This window comes from Saccostrea echinata, unplaced genomic scaffold, assembly GCF_033153115.1.
Source record: "Saccostrea echinata isolate AGI-Se365-2 ecotype Australia unplaced genomic scaffold, CSIRO_AGI_Sech_v1 ptg000001l, whole genome shotgun sequence".
Classification (NCBI taxonomy): domain Eukaryota; kingdom Metazoa; phylum Mollusca; class Bivalvia; order Ostreida; family Ostreidae; genus Saccostrea; species Saccostrea echinata.
In genome coordinates this window covers 34230999-34256339 of record NW_026889750.1, presented here as the reverse complement: position 1 = coordinate 34256339, position 25341 = coordinate 34230999, and the positions used below count along the sequence as shown (strand labels likewise).

The window sequence follows — 25341 nt, the reverse complement described above, 5'->3', positions numbered from 1 at the left end:
ATACGTAATTCTGTATATCGGTTTTTGATTTCGATGAACGGTGTTGCCATGGTTACTAAAAATAGAGATTTCTGGGATGTACATTCAAAACGCTACTCCTCCTACAGTTTTGGTCTGATTTCAATATAACTTAGCACACTAGTAGACTACACTAAGATACGTAATTCTGTGTATCGGTTTTTGATTTCGATGAACGGTGTTGCCATGGTTACTAAAAATAGAGATTTCTGGGAAGTACATTCAAAACGCTACTCCTCCTACAGTTTTGGTCTGATTTCAATATAACTTAGCACACTAGTAAACTACACTAAGATACATAATTCTGTGTATCGGTTTTATATTTCAATGAACGGTGTTGCCATGGTTACTAAAAATAGAAATTTCCTTGAAATACTTTCAAAACACTACTCCTCCTACAGTTTTGGTCCGATTTCAATATAACTTAGCACACAAGTAGAATACACTAAGATACATAATTCTGTATATCAGTTTTTGATTTCTATGAACGGTGTTGCCATGGTTACTAAAAATAGAAATTTCCTTGAAATACTTAAAAAATGCTACTCCTCCTACAGTTTTGATCTGATATCATTATAACTTAGCACACAAGTAGACTAGACTATGATACATAATTCTTTAAATTGATTTTTGATTTCGATGAATGGTGTTGCCATGGTTACTAAAAACAGAAATTAATGTGAAACTCTTTTAAAACCCTACTCCTCCTACAGTTTTGGTCTGAGTTCAGTATAACTTGGCACACAAGTAGACTACACTATGATAGAAAATTCTCTTTATTGTTTTTTGATTTTGTTGAATGATGTTGTCATGGTTACTAAAATTGAAATTTCTGTAAAATTCTTTTAAAAGACTAATCCACCTATAGATTTAGTCTGATTGCAATAAATCTTAATAATACAAAAATCTCAATAAAACAAAAACAGACTACACCAAGGATCATTATTCTATGTGTTGCTGTTGCAAAGTTTCAGTTCCAAGTATAACTTTTAAGTACAAACCAGTAGAGCTACAGTCTCATCAGAGAGTTCTGGTTTAGATATGATATCTTAAGCTGTCAACTATCATCTGGCAAACAAAAATTTCATACATTTTAGTTTTAAAATTTGATCATTTTTGTATATCTTTATATGGAGCTCTTCTTCTAAAGGAGATCAATATAGTCTGAAAATGGCCACAACCACCCAGCCCTCTTAACATAATCATCTAACTTAGGATCGAAAGTAAACAAAAAGTACTCACTTTAAACGTTAATTGCACTTTGTATTTTTTTTTTCAATAATTGACAACTGAAAGTATGTTAAAAGGAGGAATAAAACACGAGAATACCAACCCCAGCAAAACAATAAAGAAATAATCGTTCATTCTTCGACAACCGCATACCCACCTCCTGCTATTAAAATAAGATTCTTATATTTACTTCTTTCGCCAAGTTGGATTAAATTTAGAAACAATGGACTAAATTATTTTTCGGTTTATTTTATAGACCAAGTTTAGTCAGCTCCATTATTATAATTTTGGGGGCAATGTTTGATTGACAATCTCTAAGTTATCAATCAAATCTTAGTCCTGAGACTGAGGAGTAGTGAAAAGCTGATTAAACTAGACTGAGGAGTAGTGAAAAGCTGATTAAACTAGACTGAGGAGTAGTGAAAAGCTGATTAAACTAGACTGAGGAGTAGTGAAAAGCTGATTAAACTAGACTGAGGAGTAGTGAAAAGCTGATTAAACTAGACTGAGGAGTAGTGAAAAGCTGATTAAACTAGACTGAGGAGTAGTGAAAAGCTGATTAAACTAGACTGAGGAGTAGTGAAAAGCTGATTAAACTAGACTGAGGAGTAGTGAAAAGCTGATTAAACTAGACTGAGGAGTAGTGAAAAGCTGATTAAACTAGATAACATCTGTAATTCTCAACGCTTGTGTAAGAATATAACAAAACTATATCAAATGTGGTTTGATTATGGAGTTTGCGTACACTTTAGTATACACATAAATATGACATCTTTCGAATTTGAATTATGTCAGGTTAGGTAATTCAATGAAATAAACTGGTTTATCTAATCTTACTTGATATATTCAGGACGACTGAAACATTTTAAGGTAAACGGCTATAAAACCTTGTACATATCAGCATACAGAGGTGATGATTTTGCTCTTCATAATTTCACAGACACTTGGAGGAACATTTTTTGACTTTATTGCCCTGTTCACACGGAGAGTTTAATTCGCAGTAAATTAATGCGAAGTAAAATGATTCGAATTAAACTAATGCGAATCAAATTGCGTTCACACGACAGCTAATGCGAAGTAAACTAATGCGAATTATAATTTTATTTCTATAACAAGGCTACTCAGTGAGGCTATTATGACGTCATTTACAAATCACATCATATTTTGCAGAGCAGATATACATTTGACGTAATATCATTTTGTCTGTACACATTTTAGTGATCAACATAATTTTCCTTTGTTTTCCACTCAAAAAAAGCACAAGTACCTATATTTGACCATCGAAATGTGGCCTGTGACTTAATTCTGCCCTTACGCATGCGTCAAAATTTAATTCGAATTAGCTTCGCTTAGCGTTCACACGAAATTAATGCGCAGTAAACTAATTCGAATTAAACTAATTCGCATTGAATTCTCCGTGTGAACGCGGATCAAATTTAATTCGCAGTAACTTACGTTTAATTCGAATTAAACTCTCCGTGTGAACAGGGCATTAATTTGAATGACTGTGTTCTACTTCAGCAGCTGTAATTCCCAACGTGACACACTTTTATCTCTCTAACAAAAACAATTCTAGGTTATAAAATTAACATCTACTATCCGTTAATCATATTAAAAGAAGCTGTACAGGATACATATTTTGTATTTTATTGAGAAATACTGGTCAATTGGTCTTATCGAACAATTCAAAAGACTTCCGTCATCTCTTCAACTAATTAATACATGTAGTAATAAAAATTTGTAATTCAAAACAGAAAATATGCCCTACTCAGATAAAACTACTTCTCAATCAAAACAGAAAATATGACCCACTCAGATAAAACTATGTTATAAAAAATAAATAAATACTTTATATATAAGTTTGACCGACATAACATAATTACATGTCTATGTTTATCTTTAGAATGCGCTGAAAAGGAAACCGAAGAACATTTAATTTTACAATAAAGTTATGTGACGATTCTCTGTCTGTAGAATAGAAGTTTGGAGGAACCGAACACGGTTATATAGTTTGGCTGTTCACGATCACGGCTTATAGCGAAAGGGATAGAGTGAAATAAAGACAATGGCCTTGTATGGTTTTCAAGAACGCCCACAAATCACGTGATGTATAGTATACATGTACAATCAAAAGCTAGACTACAACAACACAAGAATTTTATTCCTTTGATGAACGGGCCATCTGAAATGTTTAGGACGATGTAAAAACTGAACAACTTTATAGATTTCTGTGGGAACAAAACTATAATCCATCAACTGTTCTATATCACGCAATCTGAAATGATGTATGAAAGTCATATTCCCCGCTTTTATTCCGTCATCAAAGAGACCTCCATCAAAAACGGCATATTTACTAGTGGCATGCAGACATGGACTTAAGCACCTCGAAATCTAACTCTGTCGCATTCGTGACATGTATGTGTGAAGGTTTTATTGCATATGAGTAATCTGGTATATATTTTTTAACATTTTTAAAAATTGAAAACATTTAAAACAGGTACAATGTGCATCACTTTCAGATTAAACGAAAAAGCATCTTTTACCTGCTTAATCTTCACAATTTGTGATTTTGCTTGACGATTTTATTTATTTTTTTTTATCCTTTCTTTGTATCATTTTTTGATTTTCTAACATGCTAATTGAGCGTAATATGCCTTTAATTGTAAATTGTTTACTTCTAAATACCTGGTTTGAACCTTCTCTGAAACAATTCAAACTTTCAGATTTTACGTTTTATAGATGTGTCACAAACAAAAAGATCTAGATGGAATATCTTTGTGATTTAACCAACAATACCTTAATTCGCAAAACATGTCACATTCTGTTTATATATCAAAACATGTCACAAGACACCAAATGCGTGTTGTTGCATAACAGTTGTTGTTTCATTAGAGATCCTTAAAATAAATACCCGGCCTCACCAGTCTCATTTTGATGGATTTGTTGACAAAGGTTACCGTTAGAGGTCTCCCTTGTATGGGGTGGTATTTCCTTTGGTTCCTAGACATCTTGTCTGTCAACATGGCAGTTCCTGACACGCACCTAGCGGCCGATCAGGGGAGGTAACCGGTGAAGAATGGATAAACATTCTAGACAAACACTGAGTAGAATTAATAAGATGTTTAATACCTGCTTAATATGCATGTAGAGTAGCGTTTATTTTATGTAAAAATTCGCACCAGGAGACTATGTGTCATTTTTTTTTATTTCTAAAAAGGAACTGCTGATATTATCCCTGTTTTAAAGTACATCACACTTTATTTTATCAACACTTTAATATAGACGAAATTAGCACAAGATAACAAATTAAACTTGATACTAAATACACTGACAGGTTTATATGTATATTTGAACAGCAGGATACAAAATATTGGGTATTAGAACAGCGTCGGACATTATAATTGAATGTATTTTGCTCTAATATCGTTTATGTATACATGTACACTGTAGTTCACTAACATCATTTCCTTAGCTGTTGTTGATTTAACATGTCATGAAAAATATTAATATTCTTCCCATTTTGTTTTTGTGTCGTTTTTGTTTTCTTTGCTTAAAAAGACCATAAAGAAGTCAAAATTGGTTTGAATCATTTAATATATTCTAAAACAATCAATTCATACATAACAATAAAAACCAAATATTTAAAGGGCCAAGTATTTGAGACATCACAAAATTCAAGAGCCTTGTATATAAAGATCACAGAGATTAAGCCAACACTTCAGATTGTGTTTCATCAAGTATATAAACTGAATGATCAGTTGTTGTTACTCTAGTCCGGACTTTTAATCGCTGACGTTGCGTTGTTCCGACCCCTCTCAGAGATGTTAAACGTGTAAAATACAGAACTGTGGCGATTTGTGATTGACAGGGGCTGATATCAACCGGAACCTTACTAGGTACTTTGTAGAACAGAAGGCATATCGAAACGGCTGCTAGCTTCCGAGTGTGTATGCCGAGGACTTGTTAGTGACTTGCTGAATATTACAGCGCATATGAGAATACTCATCTGATTCAATTACTGTGCACTGGTAGTAGAGGAGAAAATTACCTCCTGTGTCGAAGATAATAGACTCAAAACGATTTGATACCATGAGGGAAACGGGACTTATGGAACTAAGATAAACAAATGTAAAATGTATGGGATACTAGTAGTTATTTAGAATTATATTTTTGTGTAGAGATTTTGATCTTTTGATTTAAAATATGATGGTCAGTGTAAAGCTGTTGACGATTTGTTTTGTGATTCTTAATGTGGAATTTTATGGGCACGGATACAGTACGTACCCCAGGAGGTATAACAGGGATAGTGTGTGGGGCACCTGTCCCAAGCACTGCAGATGTATGACCCTCAACAGCAGGGGAACCCGAGGACTTCTTGATACGTGGGGAGAACAGCAAGTGTCTGAAAAGACCCTGAAATATTTCTCCAAGGGTATAAACGACGAAGCCGCTAGAAATGGACGGAGCATGGTGTGCCAGGGTCTTAGGAAACTTCCAGATCCGATTCCGGCAGGTAAGGAGTCGAAACTCCAAATGCTAAAACGGAAGTTAGCATATTTCTATATATTAACATTAAACACCCTTAACTTTCAAATTCTGTTCTTTATATGTACTTCCTACATATTTTTCTCCTATACTCTTAATGTTATCTTTCTTGCAAGATAACTTTATAAACGCAAATCAAAGACAATTAATAATCAAAGATGGAAGATTACAATTAATTACGCAAAGATGAAGAAAGCAATGACGTTAATTGCATCCCTACAGACTGTCATACGATGTATGTCTCGACAGTATCTATACATAAAGAGTAAATGTTTTAGATCATTTCATCAAATTGTTAGTCATTCTCACCACGTGTATCAATGCAATTAACCTAATTAATGCTGTAATAATCACTCTGCAACTTCTTTTGTGGCTTTGGTACATTCTATTGAGAAATCCTTTTTTTAATTAATCGTATGTCAATTCCGTTTGATACATGCAGTTTTTGGGAAGAATCTTATTATAAAACCATTCGTTTTATTAAATTTCGGAACGTATTTAAGAGTTTTACAACTATTACATTGTCCCACTGTTGAAAGCGTTACTGTCTTGCCATCGTTCATCGAAACTTTAATATGTTTAGTTAAGATTCATATTTCACTTGATTTAATGTAGAAGTTAAATAAATAGCCCAGTCTCTTACTGTGATAAACTAAACAGAAAACTGACAAGGGCACATTTTATCTCATTGTGACTTGAGTCATTTAGAGATTCCTCGTGTCACACGTGACACAGATCCAGCGGTCAAGAATCTCCAGAAAATTGCGTTCTCATATAACGATAAAACCTGGGTTGACACAACAAAGCGCCCCGATTTTCTTTAACACGGAGGGCATATATTATTGTTCTATTCAATTAGAAGATCGTATCTAGCCAGTCGTTGGAAAGGAACGATTAGAGAGATGGAAAACTTAACACTAGAAAGATTGCTAATGGCATGGAAACATGAAAACGCGAAATTAGTTATCATTAAGTATACGTTTGGAATTTTTTTTATTCCAGTCCTATTTATTTTTCAAGTAAATCCATTGATTTCCATGCAAACAACTTTGAAAGCTGAACAAAAATGTGTGAGGACAACTGTTATCTATATGTAACAGATTTTTTAAGAGTTCATAAAGTTATTGATGTTATTTTTGACAGATAACGCCAGTCTTCAAACTTTTAAATTCTTTATCTTCTAACTTTGGAAACTTTAGCCAAAGATTCTATTGAAGACCATTAAACATATGAGCTTTCGATCAAATCAGAAATTACATGCTGTTGATGGTACGTCAAAGATCAGAGCGCATGCTGGCTCATAGATATTAAAACGATCATTGTACACTGTACAGACAAGGATGAAGCGGAGATATTTTTCAGAATTTTTTCTCTTCAATACTAAATCATGAATAAAACTGATGTTTGCGATAAATAAATATAAAAAGCAAAATTATATAATAATGTCTTTTATTTGTAAACGGTACTGACTGAACGGACGAAGTACCTTGTGCACTCCACGAAGAAGATGGGGAGGGGGGCTTTAAAAATGAATTAAATATACATGTAAAGGCATACAGAGTAGTGAAGCGTGGCTGACATTCAGTGTGGTGACGGGTCCAAAGAGCAAACCGTCCACTTAACTGGCCAGTGTATTCGACTACGGTCACGCCTCATCTTCTATTTTATGGCGTGATTTTCGCCACCATCTCTGATTACATCTTTAATGTCTAAAAACACCTCTGTTTAGTAAGATATAGCAACAGTGGTCCATCTCAAATGAGTTCAATGCCCAAATTTGACAAAAATTGCCCAGAATAAAACTCCTGTCGGAAAATTTGCTAAACTACGAAATGGATCAAGCAAATGCTTAATTAATGCAATTTCCTTACACTATTCTTTGCAGCTTTTTACTTTTTTTTTAAATTTCTTTTCTTGCTCACACCTTTCAATGTGAAAATTACAATATGACAATGACTTTTTGATACTAAAAACTTGCAACTAGGCCATCTTTAAAATTTCTGTGGTTGCCCTCTCCCGATCGACTGACTAAAAATGGCTCGACTCAAAACTTTTTTTAACCTCCAGGAAGCAAATATTTTTTTTTAATGCATTCTGGAATATATATTAAAAAAACCACTAATGTTGAAATTTTCTAGGAAAAAAAAATATTCCCACCTACCTATCGACCAATTTTTTTCATCCTGGGTCGGGAGAGGGCAACCAAACATTTTTTTAAAGATGGCCCTATATATACTAAGGAAAATCACGATAGATAGAATACTTACATTCATTATATTAGAAGCTACAATCATCACCTTATAAACTAGATAAAGTCTACGTTTTCACCTTGCTGATGGGAAGCTCACCTGTTCGTTTAAAGTATCGGTATAATCTTTATCAGAAGTATAGGTTATACCTAATGTCTTTATTTCACCGATTTCTTGTCATAAGATCTTCCTTCAAACAAAAGTAATTACACTGACTTAAATATTTCGTCAAAGGTATACCCTTTGAATCATGTTAAGCTGCTGGACGACCCAATCTCATATTTGAAAATATGTGAAAAGATTCCGTGTTTATATGAAGTATTTGCATAAAAAGTGCTTCTGATTCGTGGATTTTGAAATAGAGGTTTTTTTTCATTGTTAAGAGAAATGAATATTGTATGATGTTTTGACGAAGAAAAACGAATTGTAAACCTCATTAAGTTACAAACATTTAAATGAAATGAAAACCTAGTTGTATTGAATGCACAGGTGAAAACATTGATTGCTGAGGTTCATTTTGCACTTAGAGTCAAAAGAGTACCTCATCTGTAAAAAATGGTCAAAAGATAGAAATCAATAGAATCTACGTTTTATTAGAGCTGAACGCTAGTCGACATCGGTCTGTTTCTGCTTGGTCGACGACATTCTCCAGAACTCATTTACGATATACGAGTTGACTGTTATACCAGAAAAGAAAGGGGGAGTTAATGACAGTTTTAAGAGTTGAGAATTGATCCCCTATTCTAGAACATTTGGTCAGTTAAATTCACACTCAATTATCAGAATTACCGGACTAAGAGAGCTGAACTCTTTAGACATATAGAATGTAGTTCCGTATAGATCTCTGTAAACTTCATGGGTTTTGTGTGAGGTTCTAGGAATTTAATCATAAAGTATAAGCACGAAAAGTGACCTTTAAGTTCGTTTATACAAACATCAAATCTCTTTTTTATTACCTCTTTGTCTCTGCAAACTGTTTCTAATAGCTCACCCGAAGCTAATACGGAGAATGAATGTGTCGTGTCAAAGTTTGTCTTCTGTTTGTCCCCTATCTGTGTTTCTGCTAAAACTTAACATTTTGTTTTTCTTCAAACAAGAACCACTTGGTCCAATTCATTCAAATTTGTCACAGAGCATCCTTAGGTGAAGTAATTGGTAGTTTATTAAAAATGAAACGGCTTACGCAGTATTCATCTCGAGGAGGAAGTTATTGATATCGTAACGTACATGTATTTAAAATTCTTTCCTCAAGAAGCATAGTCTCAGAATTATTAAAGTTGCGCAAAATATGTCGTATAACGTGTATATAGAAAGACAGAAATGACATGATGTCCATTTGGTCTGTTATGATCAAAGTTTAACATAGGAAAATAAAGAAAACATTTATTAATGTCTTTACTTATATAAAAAAAAATCAGGTCCATAAATAGTGAATCATTAACAAACATGAATTTGTGTTGCTGAAGTCACCCTCGGAGTTAGTGTTATGGATAAATAGCAATACACAATTCAGGTACGTGAACGATGTTGTCCACGGGCCTCTTATTTTAATTATTATGTTAAAGAAGCTCTAAAAACTGCACATTAAAAAAAATTAATTGTAATATAATTTCATGCAGTGATCCGTCCAAAAGAAACGGGAATCTACTTTTAAAAACACAATTATTAGACCAAGATAATGTAATTGAATAATATTATTTACATTTATTTAACCAATGTTCGTAAACATCATTGATTTCTCTTTATATATACACATGTACTTCATTTTCTTTTTCTGGGAAAGATATGACAGGTTCCCTATGTTGACAATGAACTAGATAAACTCAATATGTACACCTTTTCTCAAAGTCCTCAAAACATTTCGTAAGTAATTAGAGTTTCTTTAAGACATTTTTTAAAATTCAATTTTCCCTCTCTGTAAACTATAGCTAAATTTTTCGTGAATGGAATTCATAGTCTACCTGAATAAAGTTTTAAAAACGTAAAAGTAAAAAAAGTCTTGATTATGTAATGCATATTTTTTCATCACATGTTTAGATTCATGAATGAAATTGTCATTTGCTTATTAGATTTGGCGAGAACTTTATGGCATTGTTATATAAAGGAACAACGACAAGTGCTGGGGCCAGCACTTAAAATTAAACGTTGTCTTCCGTTGTAACAGTGGCTTAACTTAATATATAGTACCAAGTTTTGTAGAAAAAAAAATCTTTTAAGCTTATTTGTCGGCGCATCAACCATTTTCATAATGCATTTAAAAAACCTTGGTACCAGAGTTCTTAGGCTCCATATTATCATGATAAAGAAAAGATAGATAAAATAATCTTGTTCCATCTTTCTGAACCTGTTGGTCGATTTTGGTATATCTAATATGTATTTAAAAATGTCTTATTAATATTTTTCTACTAGAGCTGAAATGTTGATATATGTCGGGCTCGTTTTTTTGCCTGTGACCACGTGTCTGTGGAAAGATAATGTCAAAATTGACCTAAGGTTACCCTAACCCGAGCCCGGATAACCGACTACAGCTGTTCTTACACCTAATGTAATCAGTATGTCACTGAATATCAACAATCCTCACCATTACAGTTTATATGCACTTGTTTTATTAGAAAAAAAACTTCCTGAAAAAAACTTCAAAACGTTGCATATATTCTGTCCGGAAGGAAAACTAAAAATCATGACGAAGTACAAGTATTGTTGTATATATATTACTGAAATTTTATCCTTGATAAACATAATAAACAAAACCCTTTTATCTAAATTTTTGAAATTAATCGATTTTCCAAATTCACTATTTCAAGTCTTAATTTTTTTTAACACATTATCTCTTATCTTGTAATCATCGACTGGTTTCTCGAGCCATATTGCAGGAATATACGCAACAAAAACTAAGAATAAATAAATATACAGCACCATAAATCTTTCCGAAAATCAGTAGGATTTTTTTCTGATATGATTTTGGTGAAAAGGTGTTTCATCAAGGTGATATAAGAGTGAGAAAGAAAAAACCTCTAGTATACTTTTTCTACATTTATCAAGGTTTTCTATTCCCAGACTTGTTCTTACTGTGGTCGCGCAGAATTACCACTGACTTATGATATGTTACGAATTTTTTTTTTATCAGAATCGAAAATAAGATATGAGAAATGAATGGGAGCAGTGTATCTACAGAGTACACCTGTGGTAAAGGGAAATACTTGGTTTTCCGAGCACCTGCCAGCCGCTTATAAATATTCTGATATCTTGCACACTGTTCAATGGTTTGAAATTTTACTGTATTGATAGGTATCTACAAGTCGTTAGAAAGGGTTCGTGTCAAATCAACTTTTTCTATGTGTTTAAGGTATTGAAACTAGATACAAAATGTCAGTGGAATTGCCTAATGTAGAGCTTTAGACACCTGCTTATATCGATGTTTGCGATGTGGGGGTTATTTGAAAAAGTTAATGTATGTCATTCCACTTTTTTTTTATTTTATAAAGTTTAAATTAAAATCGATGAAATGCGTTTGTGAATTTTCATTAGAAAATAAATTTCAATATCAATTTTGATTTTTCTTAAAATTGAGATGTAATAACTTAAACCGTCTAGCATTGGTGGGAAATAAGCGAACATTTTTCAATGGGGGTTATGCGTGATATGTACCTTACAAGACACGGTAGACAGACATAATTTCTTTTATATGCTGTCGTTTGATCTCCCAACAGATATACCAGGTAGAAAATTAGCAAAATTCACCAATGAACTCATTATTGAAAGTTTATCACACTTGAGTGGGACTGAAATGACCTAAAATCAGTTGATTATTTCACTTGATTAAACGAGGTATGAATCAGGTGACAGGGAAAAAAAGCCAAGTGCCAAATTCTTTTATTACTACACCGTGAAAAAACATACCAGAGGAGAAAGCAACTTGTCTGTATTTTCAGATTAAGCAATCATGTGTAAGACCTGACAACATTGCAAACAATAGAAAAAAAAAGAATGTTTGTCACCAGATTTCTCTAGTCTTTGACATCTTGTGTACTGTTTTAAATGGACAAGTTTTTTTAATTACCAGGAATAAAGAAGTTTGTCTGGAAAATAAAATAGCTGCAGTTATCTCATTTAAGTTTTCAAAGGAAAATGATTTCTAATTTCGACTCATGTTAAATCGACAAAATGTTCAGAAAAAAAATCTAAAGAAGAGTTATTATACTTTAAGGTTTAAAATAAGCATAATTGTATAAATTAAATTCAAGAAACGTTATTATCTTCTTGAAATAAAAGTTTTTAAAAATACTTAGTATATATAAGCATTAAACTTTTTATAATAATGTTTTCGGAGCTTAATAGTCGAAGCCTTTCAAAGTTAAATGGATGTTGGAAGTTTATTGCGTAAAACACTATAAAATTTTAACTGCATGTAGGAAAAAATTATTTAAAATCGTTCACATCAGCTAGGAAGTTGGATCAGAGGAAGAAATTTATCAGATTAACGGATCTCAGATTTTATATTTCTGCGAACTTACGTGTGGTTTTGTGTGATGCTAGTTACTTAAGATAGAAACCGACAGATAAAGCACGCAGATAATTTCATCTTATTCTAATACAACAGATTATGTTAATTAAATATTATCTTAAAGTAATTATCAAAAGATTTCCTTGCTATCTAAAATTACTCTGAATAAGACGAGTAGTCTTTTTTTATATTAGTGAAATGCAGTTTAAAGGGATGTTTCTGAGAAATTAGAACATTAGAATATAAAAAAAAATGATAAAACTGCGGATATTTCCGAAAGAGAGAATTTGCTAGGAGAATTATTTACAAGGGTTGTTCTGTGATTTCTGATAAATCAATTTAATGGTACACGCACTCCAATGAGAAACAGATCAGGGTACTTGAGGGTCAGTGGCAATATAGGCTGGATCAACCCACCGAGATGTTCAATATGTTTTTGAGACTTCCATTGTCTAAGGTCTACATGCATGGTGAGCGATCCTCGAGTAATCAACATCAGGTGCAGATGTATAGTTTTTTCAGTGAGGTCTTCTTTGGAAGTTTAGACTCTTGTCCTGGGGCGAGCTTTCCGTCTAAAACTGGCCCAAATCTCAGTTGTTGAGTTCAACTTTTTAAAACCTCAATCTAGGCAACACGCATTATAGTTTTTGGACTTCTAGAATTTTACATGATTATATATTTTACGAGTGTGGGATGGTCTGATTCTCTCAGTCAATGATATGAATAAAATCCTCAAATACAATCAGATCTTCGCGGTGCTGATCTTTCCCAATTCATATGAAAGTATATTCTTCATTCCATGCAAATTCTAGATAAAGTCCAAGAACTACAACGAGGTTTGTTTTAGGTTATAAAAAGATTTGGATTTAATGGAGAGGAAAACCGAGAGTTGGAGCAGAATGATCCTGGACGGACATATCGCTCGAATCTGTCGGCCCTTGCTGTAACATATAATTATAGGTATAAAATTCATTCTGAAAGCATGGATTAGATAGTGTCCTCCAAAGAATTCATTATGTTCCTTCCTCTGAAAGACAAAAAAAGATACTGAGCATACATTATATTTGTACGGATGTGTTATTTTAAACATCAGTATAGAGTGCACAATCAGCTAAACACACGAAAAGACGCACGTGGTGCGAACTGTCACATCTTTAATTAAAACTTGATTAGAAACTCAAATGATTGTATACTGCTCAATGTAGTTCACTGTAACTGTGCTTAGACAAGGCGAATCAATTAACCTTGTAAAAGAGTTAATGAATACAAACTGAAATCGTAAAAACGTGATTCCATTATCTCATTAGCTGTGTATAGGTGAGTTTGGGAGTTCACCTTCCTATGAGCACACCACAAACTCATAAACAGTGCCAGAAAATCAGGGGAGAGGTTTTTACTAAGCTCAGAGTCTGAAAACAAACATTAGATCAGCAAAGATTGATGATTTGCATGTGGTGCAATGAGTATAAAAACTCAACACCGAGTAACAAAACATTAGGTCAATGAAAACGTAATATTTCTTGTAGCGAAAACAGAAATTCCAAACCAAAAAACACATTATGAACAGAAATGAAAATATACAACGTTTTGTGTAGAATGTGACAATATACATGAAAAGGCATTTCACCAAGTGTACATTGCTTAGTCCGTCAAAACCATTAGCAGAAAGATTTGTTTGGAAAATCACTTGAACATCCGTCTAAGACGGCACAATTTGTCTTCAAAGCACACTCTTCATCACTGGAATTACATTGGACATGTAATGGTTAAAACACATTTCATTAACCTGCAACAGATGTTCTAAGTGCCGTAATTGCAATTTTTGAGAAACCTCTGCCAGGTAAAAACTGCAGGAATTTTACTTTCCGCTCTATTTATCAAAGGTAAATGAGGAAAAAGCTTTGATAAAAAAGAAGCAAACCTATCCTTCTAATGCATACATGTACATTTATATGCAACCAAAAATATCAGTTTTTTATGGTCCCAGTTTTTTTTTTTTTAAATGCAATTTACATATTGATTCGTCAATTCTTAAGATTTTAAAAATTTACTTTCTACATATAATTTTTATATAAAACATTCTTCAACTTTTTTCCAGATATTTCGAAATTGACAATATTTGGTGACAGCAGCGGAAGAAGGCGCGACGGAAGCACTGACGTCATAGATGATACCCGGATTAAAACGTTAGAGCGGCGGTCATTCCGTGGAAACATGCGTCTGAAGGAGATAACCATGTCTGGCAATAATTTGGGCATTCTTTATCCGTACGTCTTCTACCACCTACGAGATCTAAAGATTCTTAATTTGCCAAACAACAATATTCGCCATATGTCGGCGGCTGCTTTTCATGGGCTGTTTAGCTTACATGAGTTGAATCTTTCAGACAATATGATTCGCTTCCTCCCGACTCCACTGTTTCATTACCTCCGTGAATTGCGAAGCGTTAATTTGAACGGCAATAAAATCAGAGCAATACAAAGAAACATCTTCCGAGCTCTTGGAAAGCTTGAGAAACTCGATCTATCACGCAATAATATAACTGATATGTATGATGACACGTTTTTATATAATACAGAATTAACAGAATTGTATCTTAGCGGAAACAGGCTTTGGAAGCTACGACCGGAATGGTTTCAAAAATTAAATAAACTGAAAAGTTTGTCCCTGAGAGGTAACATGATTAAAACTGTAGAACCAGACACATTTATTAATCTGTACAATCTTAAAGAACTATGGTTATCTGCCAATATGCTCCAGAGTATTAAAGATGGAGCATTTAAAAACCTTAGGAAATTAGGCAATTTAGACGTGTCTACAAACGACTTGACGACAGTGCCCACTTCCTGTTTTGAGGATCTGCAATCCCTAACAGAACTCTACCTTGGGAAAAATAAGCTATCAATTATTCAAAACGGAACCTTTAACTTTGGAGGGAATTTACAACAACTCGATCTCTCCGGAAACTTAATAGAAACAATAGAGCGGGAGGCCCTGTACCCAATAAACAAAGTTCATACAGTTGATTTTTCAAGGAATAAGATTCGAATCGTTACGAAAGACTTCATAAAGGGACTTAATAACTTACAAGACCTAAACTTAGCAAATAATTTCATTCAGGATATTGAGGAAGATGCATTCAGTGGTGCAACGAAATTAACTCAATTAAATCTACATGGTAACAAATTGAAGAACATCACTCAGAAAACATTTGAAAATCTGACAACATTAAAGTCACTTGATTTAGGAGAGAATACTATCAGTGATATTCATTCAGGTGGCCTAACTGCACTAAGAAACTTGCGGTCATTAGACATCAGAGACAACAAACTCACTAAATTAGAAGGAAATTTGTTTTTGTCCCTGTATAAACTACTAGAATTAGATCTTTCAAATAATAGAATCAAGGAGTTATTTAATCAGAGCTTTTTGGGTCTACATAACTTAGAAGATCTCGATCTGGAAGCCAACAACATACATACCATCGCGCCCGAAACCTTTAGATCCCTGCGAAGGGTAGTAACTCTTGATCTCAAAGGAAACAAACTCATCAATTTCAATTTCTCTGTCATTTCCGAACTGCCCTATCTATCGATGGTGGATCTTAGCGAGAATAATTTATTTAATGTAGAAATTGGAGACGAAGTTAAACTGAGGCTTACCGAACTGAGTTTATCAAAAAATAACCTTAAAGAACTCTCTGAGAAAGTCAAGAGGATACTGTCCTCTTCATCCTTATTGATGTTAGATGGGAACCCATGGACATGTAACTGTAAAGTAAAATGGTTGAAGGACCCTATGCTGCCCCGGCAAATCCGAGTCCATTCCTCCAAAGATGTAATCTGCAAAGCGCCAACAAGACTGCACGGCAGAAAGGTATGCGTCGATTCACAAATTTCTAGTGTAACTAATGACATTCCGATGACGATATGTAAACTCGAGTAGTATGCACATATTGCATTTCTGTTAATCACATATTCATTGGCTCGTGTGGCAGAAACATGAAAACAAATATCCAGAGACAAAACAAGGTTCCATGCTTGTTTTACTCTGTATCTTGATGTTTGATGCACGCATGCTCTAATCTTCATTATCAGATTATTAGTACTTTCATAACAGTAATACTTTAGCGAATTCTTGTTGTCTTTGCAGTTATTTGATCTCTTTGACAAGGAACTAGCATGTCAAACGACCAAGGACAGAAACTCAACCGCCGTACAGATATGTGAAGGATCAAACTTTGTTAAAAAGCGCTGGTACTCACCCAGGTAAACCCTACCAAGACAAATTCCACTCAACTATATTTCTTTTTAATGACTTATTCCATTAAATATAGTCATTAATATTATTAACTAACTAATGAACTATTTCCTCATTAATAGTTTTAAGCGTCCATGAATGACTGAAAAAACATGTAAATTTTGTCTACAAAACAAAAACATACTTTGGTTTATATCTGATACAATATTCCTTGAAAGCTTAAACTGTTTATGATTCATTTTTGTGAACAGCTTTACAAGTAGAAAGATTAAATAACCGACAGTAGAAAGATGGTTAATTAAAACAAAAGTGATAAAATATGAAATTCACGTTATACACACTGTACATGTACACATAATATGCAATAAGAGCAAAATATTTTCCCCAAATAAGAAAGTATTTGTAAAACATTTTCTTAGTAAATTATGGAAATTAATGTTGTGTCGTTTTCTTTTCTTAATTTTCCAGATCTGTTCGAAAGGCTTTGTTGTCACGGCATGCAACTATAATGGATGAAAAGAACGCCCCGATTGTAAACGGTATCGTGGTGTCCGAGGACTGGATTCTTACACTGGGAAGCAGTGCCAACGTGATCCTGCAATCAACGAATCCCGATAGTTTCCGAGTGAAAATCGGAAGAACCAAGGGATACCGAAACATAGTTCGTGTATTCAGACACCCTTTAATTCGGTATGGAACTGAATATAATGTGGCTCTGTTAAGGTTAAAATACAACAAGAAAAACCCGGACCAGTCGTGTATAATAACCGAGAAACAATACAAAGTACTAACAAGTATCTTCAAGCACATATCGATAACAACAAGAGTAAAAGGGAAAACAAAGCTAACTAAACTAAAGCCTCGAAGAGGACGCATCTCTAAATCTTGCTCTGAGAAGAATTTAATATGTGCAACAATTAAAAAACCTAAAAGGCCGTTTATGTTAGTTGACGGTTCCCCCATGTATCTAGGACATAATGGAGATTACAGATTGGCAGGGATTGGAGTGAATCTTCCTGCAAAGAAAGATAATAAGTATGATTTCATTCCGTTATGGTCCATTTCGGACTGGATTCAGAGTGTGATTGACGAATACAATGCCAAGTGTCGCCTGGACGCTAAAGGAACAGACGTTTGCTCAGATCTCTCTTTGCCAACCTTCAAAGACATGGCGGACAGAATTCGCAGGCCTGAGCAACACTAATTACGGATTGTGAAATCTTGCAGTGCTGGAATAATGCACTATAATGTGACAATTTGTGTAATGGAGGGTAATCAAGGCCCGGGGATCGCCCCACAGAGAACGATATAATCGATGGAGCACAAAAAAAGTTTCAAAGTAATATGCAATATTACTCAGCCCACTCCATTACCTAGATTAAAAATCGCTGTCATTTATACGGGGCAATCATTGCATAACTCCGATCTTCAATGGAACCTCGTGTAAGTTATTGAGCCATTAGTGATGAGAACCTGTATTTTATTATAATTAATTAATTCAAGTTTTGTTGCTATCATTGTAAATATCAATACACATTGGAGTAGTTTGTCTGGGTGCGCGTGCCTGAATTTCCCGTTACCGACGCTCTGTACATGCTTGTACTATATTGTTTGATGTTTCACTTTATGTACTTAGTAGAAAAGGAGGGGGATCGGTTTAAACTTCTTGACAGCGTTTCCTCCCGTCCCTTCGCTTCATTAAACTGTAGTCCACATAGCGGATGTTACGAGACACGATCCGTAATTGTGACTCCTCTATTTTAATTAAAACTCGGTTTTTAATATACGACTTTGACTATATATATCATATTTTGTGGTTTTGTCAGAGAATTGTTGTAAAGTGACTAAATTTTCGTTACATTTTTAACTGTTTTCAATGGATTAAAATTGTAAAAAGTTTGTATATTCATGTTTATTGTAGAAGTTAACTTGATTGCATTGAGAGGTTTACTTTGTTGCCATTATAATACCGTATATATTTATACACAAAGGTACATTAGTGATTCTTGATACCTCTGCAACCTCCCCCAAATGTTTGTTACTTCTCGTCACAGACCCCCGGAGTAAAACAGACATGACATCCCTTGCACTCAGAAACACCTAATGAAGTATTCTAAAACTAGAAGTGTTGTCAATGGAAGATCATATGGTACCTAAGATATGGAGTTGCAAACGTTTTCAAATCAATCCATAGGTACAATAAAACCTTTGAGAGCCTTGGATCAAGTACATTACAACCACCTAAAGGAAAGAAAAAAATACTTCATATTAGGAGAAATTATGTGACAAGGATGGAATTTATCTCATTTGATAGAGGCAACTCTGATTTTATTATCTTCAGTTAGCCTTCACCATTCCCCGTTTTAATAAACAGTTTTCAAAATAACAAAGAACCAGACTCAATCAGTGAAAAAGGGAAAAGGGAATGAAAAAAAAAAATGCATAGATCATTTAGCCCTGGGATGTATATTATAACATGAAATTGCAATTGATATAATAGTATTATTTTATCATTTGACCAGTCTTTTTGTATGATGCATTATTTAAGTTAGACAACTCACAGAAAAAAAAAAACCCTGTACTTAGGTAATAAAATGTCAGGAATTGTCATTTACGTACTCTTCTGCTTGGATTTGTGATGGATTGCTTGTTCATCATGTAGAGTATGCATCACTTCGAATCTTTGTTGTTAGATCTGACATCTTGGTTTGTTGTTTTAAGTCATTAATTCGCATTATTTTGCCATCAAACTGAAAGAAATACAGACTATTGAGAAAAGCTGAAAATGCACATGTTCATGTAGAAAGGATCTGGAAAAAAGAATTCTGATGGCCTAAATGCCATGTAAATGTATCATGTCAACGCGTATATTCAAAACAAAGTGAGGATATCTACATCACTGTAGCAAACGATGGTTCCTCTATAATAGTTAAGTAGAATAAATGTCCCTCCCCCTTTCAGAAGCCCAGGTTTTTATTTTATTTTATTTATTTATTTATTTATTTTTTTTTTTTTTTTTTGTATTCTGTGTACCACGTTAACGCTTTTTCACTAGAATTCTAACAAATATGATCAAGTAGCAGTATTTATTAAAAAAATCAACCTTTGGTTAAAAAAAGATTCTGGCAAGACTTTATTAATAGTATTTCAACCTGTAAAATTTGGAGAAAGTATTCACAAAGGCAATCCTTGACAGTTTTGATACAGTAATAAGTTTCGATTATTTGTCTTTTTTTTTTTTACATTATATAATGCTTTTCTGTTTGAAAAAAATAAGATGAATTTACCTGTCATAATTTGAAAGTGAAAAAACGGAGGGAAATGAGTAATCAGTTATAATTGTGAGCAACCAGTTCTGCATGTGTGTAGGGATACATATATACAGATATTGCTAAAATTAAATTATGACATTCTACACCCACGCCTAGTGCCACAATTAGGAGCATCCCGTCAAAAACAAAAGTTTGACACATGGAGTTAATGATCATCATGGATGTCAAGGGTGGTCTTTGTAAAATTTGCCACAGATTTGCTACTGCTCTACTGATATATCTCGTAAATCAAACTCCATAATCCGAGAACAACAGAGAGATAAGTGAATTTCAAACGTGTTTTGTTTAATTGAGTTTTTGATATCACATTAATTCTGATGAGAATCGCTCGGTGCAACAATTCAGCGTAAAGAACAGGTAAATGAAAATTTAACAAACAATCGATCTAAAAAAAAAAAAGGTCAAACAATACAAAGCATCCCCTTCGACCGGTGTCGCATAATATTTGGTCCGCCTCGTTTAAAGGTCCGGGGGGACCTAATACGATAACATATAAGGTCCGGCCTGCCTCTATAATAAAAGGTCCGCCTTCGGTTTAATATGCAGATTTTTCTCCTTTATTGATTCGAAATTAATTTGCTTAATTAATCTTTTTTAATTATTTAAGGTATAGTTGTTATAAAAGTGTCCCTCCCAGCAAAATGGAGTTCCAGGGACGTACATGTATGTACATTGTATATATACTAACAGAATCAAGTCTTGCGATATCTCGCTAGTTGCTGGATTTCGTAAGTCAATTTTAATTAATTATATTTCTAATACTATGATATATTTCAGTACAAAACCTCAAATTATCTATCAAAAAATTATTCAAAATTTGATGTTAGCACTGATTAACTGTTAGCTCCTCATCGTAGTACATACATGTACCTCCCAGGTACTGCACAAAACAAAAATTATAAAGATGCAAAGATCTGTTGATCGAGTTACCTTATGGGAAAATCATGTACAACTTGTGTCTTTTATAGTTTAAGTGATATCAATATTATCATTGCAAAATAAAAAAAAAAAATACATATATATAATACGTATACCTTCACTGGCACATTGTTCAGTATATAGTGTTCGTAAGTCCAATTAACAATGATCATTTCATTACAGTCTCTTTCCTAAAATCGTTCGACTTCCACTTCCAAAAAAGGATTTTCATATCTTTCGAAAGATATTTCATTATATTATTAATAATAATTATGCATAATTCTTACGATTCATATTGTACCTAACTATAAAATAATTGGAGGGTCACTGTGACAGGGACTTGTGTTAAGGGGTACTAGCCTATCCCGTTGTTGTTAAAACAACATGTCTGTGCATTGGGGGTAGGCCTATTGTCTCACTTGACGAAACTTGAAGCCGCATATCCCCCATGTTTTTATAACCACCGTTTCTTATCCAGTTAAAGACTAACGATTATTTCATTCTGCTTGACATTACCCCGGGATTAACACTGGTTAAGGAAGATGTGCATTAATTGGCAAGATCAAACCAAAGTCAATCGAGTTGAACATTTTAAGCAATAAAATACCCCCCCCCCCCCCAAAAAAAAAAAAAAAAGAAAAGATTATAAATGGTCTTGTTGTATTTTTGGTGGGTGGGGTATAGCAAAATTATGCTGATACATGTCAAATAGTTTAAAAAGTACTGATATTGTAGACTTTCCTCCCGCATTAATATTTTTCCCGGAAAAACGAGCTTGGGTTTAAAGACCCCCCCCCCCTTTTGGAAAATGAGCCTAGCATAGGATTTATTTCCGGATTTTTTTTTAAATATTGTTCATTTCATTCCCTACGTTTTGTAGTTTTCATTTCTGACATTTTAAAATTTTCATCTCTGACATTTATCACCATAAAGTACTTTTCCGGCAATGAAAACAGAATTGAAATTTCCCTTATAAAAAAAATTAAAGAATAAATCAAGAATAATTCATTGATTTCCAAATAATAAGTTCTGCTTATATTCAAAAGAAGCTTATGATGATTTTATCCTCGGACACATGTAAGTCTTGTGAATTTTTTTTCATCTTTTCAAATCAACATAATCAGATTGAATTGGTTAAGATAGAATTTATGACATAGAGAAACTATGTTTGAGGGAAAGAAGTAATAAAAGTTGAGGGGATTCTGTTTTTCGGTGCTTTCAAACACATATAATTTAGTGGGCATTAAAATTTGGTGATCAAAAATTGCATGTTTTATTATTGAAATTATTGCATTTTATTACTAGACTTTGTATTTTTACTAGATTTAGTGTTGATTGTATTGTAAAATGAAAACAAAAAATGATGGAAATGCAATGCATAATTTCGGAAAATTTTTTAATGACATGCAGCGAGCTTGGAAGAAACAACCCTGGCTTTATTATCCACCATAGGAAATACTCAGTACGCTTCAGTATAGAATTTTCTCCTTTTCCACCTTCTTACTAGGGAGAATCGTATCCACCAATACTATTTACAGAGGGGTTTTACAGAGCAACTTGACATGTATTTCCCCATAAAGTAAAAAAGGAAAGTGTCTGTTGAGATCGTGGCCGATATAAAAATTCATAAAACACCACCAAGTCGTGTTCTTTTGTTAATATTTTTATATTTATTTTGATTTTGGTTTAAATTAGATTTTCTACGACTTTTAGCGGCTATTTCTTCTTTATTTTATTTATGTGTGTGTGATGGGGGGAGGGGGGGGGGGGTGTTGTAGTTCTCTTGTTGCACGTCATCAACATTACTAATTAAATAATAATATATATCCTTGGTCCCTTCAGACAGATGTTTATGGATGCATATAGATATACAATACAGTAGACACATGTCATCTCCTGCAAATGTACATAGATGGATAATTAATTTACATTAAAGTTTTGTCTTTTTGTCAGCATAAATGAAAAAAAAGTACACTACTACATGTAGTATATGCAATGCTTATGCACAATTAGGCCATTCCAAGAGTTTTCTAAGTAAATTTAGCGTCCATCCTAAAATTAAAACCCTAATTATCTTTTTACCCTGGAAAAACACACGAACCAGCAAAAAAAGGAACTTACAGCATTTCCATAATTTTTGCTTTGTAACAGTGAGATACATGTATCTGGGAAAAAAGGAAAACAGAGGGCGGACCTTTTATTATACTGCGTTTTAAGGTCCTCCCTGCCATTTTAACGAGTTTTTACGCGACGAAAACTTTTAATAAACCCTATTCAAAATATTCGCCTTGTAATAGTAATAGTTCGCCTTGTAATAGTCTGAAATGCAGAGGGCGGACCTTTTATAATACTGCGTTTTAAGGTCCGCCCTGTCTCTTTCTCTAGTTTGTATGCTACGAAAATAAACCCTGTTCAAAATTTTCGCCTTGTAATAGTAAGATATCTAAAATACAGAGGGCGGACCTTTTATAATACTGCATTTTAAGGTCCGCCCTGTCTCTTTCTCTAGTTTGTATGCTACGAAAATAACCCCTGCTCAAAATTTTCGCCTTGTAATAGTAAGAAATCTGAAGTATAGAGGGCGGACTTTTATTATACTGTGTTTTAAGGTCCGCCCTGCCTCTTTCTCTAAATTTTATGCTACGAAAATAACCCCTGTTTAAAATTTTCGCCTTGTAATAGTAAGATATCTGAAACATAGAGGGCGGACCTTTTATTATACTGCGTTTTAAGGTCCGCCCTATCTTTTTCTAGTTTGTATGCTACGTAAATAAACCCTGTTCAAAATTTTCCCCTTTGTAATAGTAAGATATCTGAAATATAGAGGGCGGACCTTTTATTATACTGAGTTTAAAGGTCCGCCCTGCCTCTTTCTCTAATTTTTATGCTACGAAAATAAATCCTGTACAATGTTTTCGCCTTGTAATAGTACGATATCTGAAATACAGAAGGCGGAGCTTTTATTATACTGCGTTTTAAGGTCCGCCCTGCCTCTTTCTCTATTTTTTATGCTACAGAAAAGAACCCTGTCTATAATTTTCTCTTTGTAATAGATAGATCAAAACGGGGGATAAAGGTTTTACATAGGAATATCTAGGAAAAAGTCTTCAAAAATCTTCTTAAGAACAGCAATGTCATGATTAGTCATATTAATATGGAAGCATCATTAGTTAGTATAGATGTACGTTTGTTCAAATCATGACCCCCGGGGTAGGGTGGGGTCACAATGGGGGATCAAAAGTTTTACATAGGATATATATATCGAAAAATCTTCAAAAATCTTCTCCACAAGAACAGCAAAGCCATCTTTAGTCAGATTGATATGGAAACATCCTCAGGTACTGTATTGTAGATTCAAATTTGTTTATAAACCATAATAAACGGTCATATAAAATTAATTTTCCGCCGAAATATAGCCGACTCGGCGTTAAACCCTAATCAATCAATCAATCAATCAACCAAACCATGACCCCCTAGGGGCAGGATGGACCACAATGCACTATCAGGGTTTAGCATGTGAATGTATAGGAAAAAAATTCTAAAACCTTTTTTTCAGGAACAACAAAACCATGTTTAGTCACATTGATATAGAAGTATCTTGAGGTAGTGTAAATTCAAGTTTGTTTAAATCATGACCCCGAGGGGTAGGGTGGGGCTAGCGCTACATCTATAAAAATCATGGCACCTGGGGTAGGGTGGGGTTCACAATAGGGATTAATGTTTTACATTGGAAGATATGTTAGAATAAATTTGCTGATGAAAAACAGCAGGGCCTTATTAACTCAGGTGAGCGTTGTGGCCCATGGGCCTCTTATTTTATATCAAGGTCTTGGAAAATCGTAGGACGATTCTTTTATAAAAGGCAGTGACGACTCTGAATGTATAATGGTAGTACAATGTATATTTATCTAGAATATATTCGCCACATACAATCAAAGGATATGAGGTCAGATTTATTATCCATGTATATCACAAAAATGTTATGTTAGAATGATCATTAGTTGTACTGTATCCGTATCTATAGACTTTGGTTCATATACATGTAGCATGAAAAAGAGGGGGTATTTTTTCTGTATTCATACAATGAATTGGGAAAATAATCACCTTAAAAATAAGAAAGGGGGTCATCAACACTACGTACATAATGTATGTGGTAAATGCCTTGTGTTACAAGTAACAAGAAATCTGTAATACATCAGATTAGATTAATTGAAGTTGGTGTTTATTTTCTATGTACAGTGTACCTGATACGCAAGGAGCAGATGGAAATATAAAGAAGGTGTTA

At 33.7% G+C, this 25341-nt stretch overlaps 1 protein-coding gene across 1 annotated transcript; it reads left to right on the top strand.

The window, feature by feature from the left end:
* Positions 1-5012: 5012 nt before the first annotated feature.
* Positions 5013-18707, top strand: LOC133190322 (insulin-like growth factor-binding protein complex acid labile subunit). Its single transcript, XM_061325880.1, has 4 exons — positions 5013-5761; positions 14645-16422; positions 16699-16814; positions 17275-18707. Exons 1-4 carry the CDS (start codon positions 5452-5454, stop codon positions 18008-18010), a joined length of 2940 nt encoding a protein of 979 aa, XP_061181864.1. The 5' UTR covers positions 5013-5451; the 3' UTR covers positions 18011-18707.
* The last annotated feature ends 6634 nt before the right edge of the window (positions 18708-25341 follow it).

Excerpts from the sequence above, each read along its gene's own strand:
- LOC133190322 (XM_061325880.1), top strand. The coding sequence starts at position 5,452 with ATGATGGTCAGTGTAAAGCTGTTGACGATTTGTTTTGTGATTCTTAAT. Across the intron at positions 5,762-14,644 it reads TCCAGATCCGATTCCGGCAG|ATATTTCGAAATTGACAATA; the intron begins GTAAGGAGTCGA and ends ACTTTTTTCCAG. Across the intron at positions 16,815-17,274 it reads AAGCGCTGGTACTCACCCAG|ATCTGTTCGAAAGGCTTTGT; the intron begins GTAAACCCTACC and ends TTAATTTTCCAG.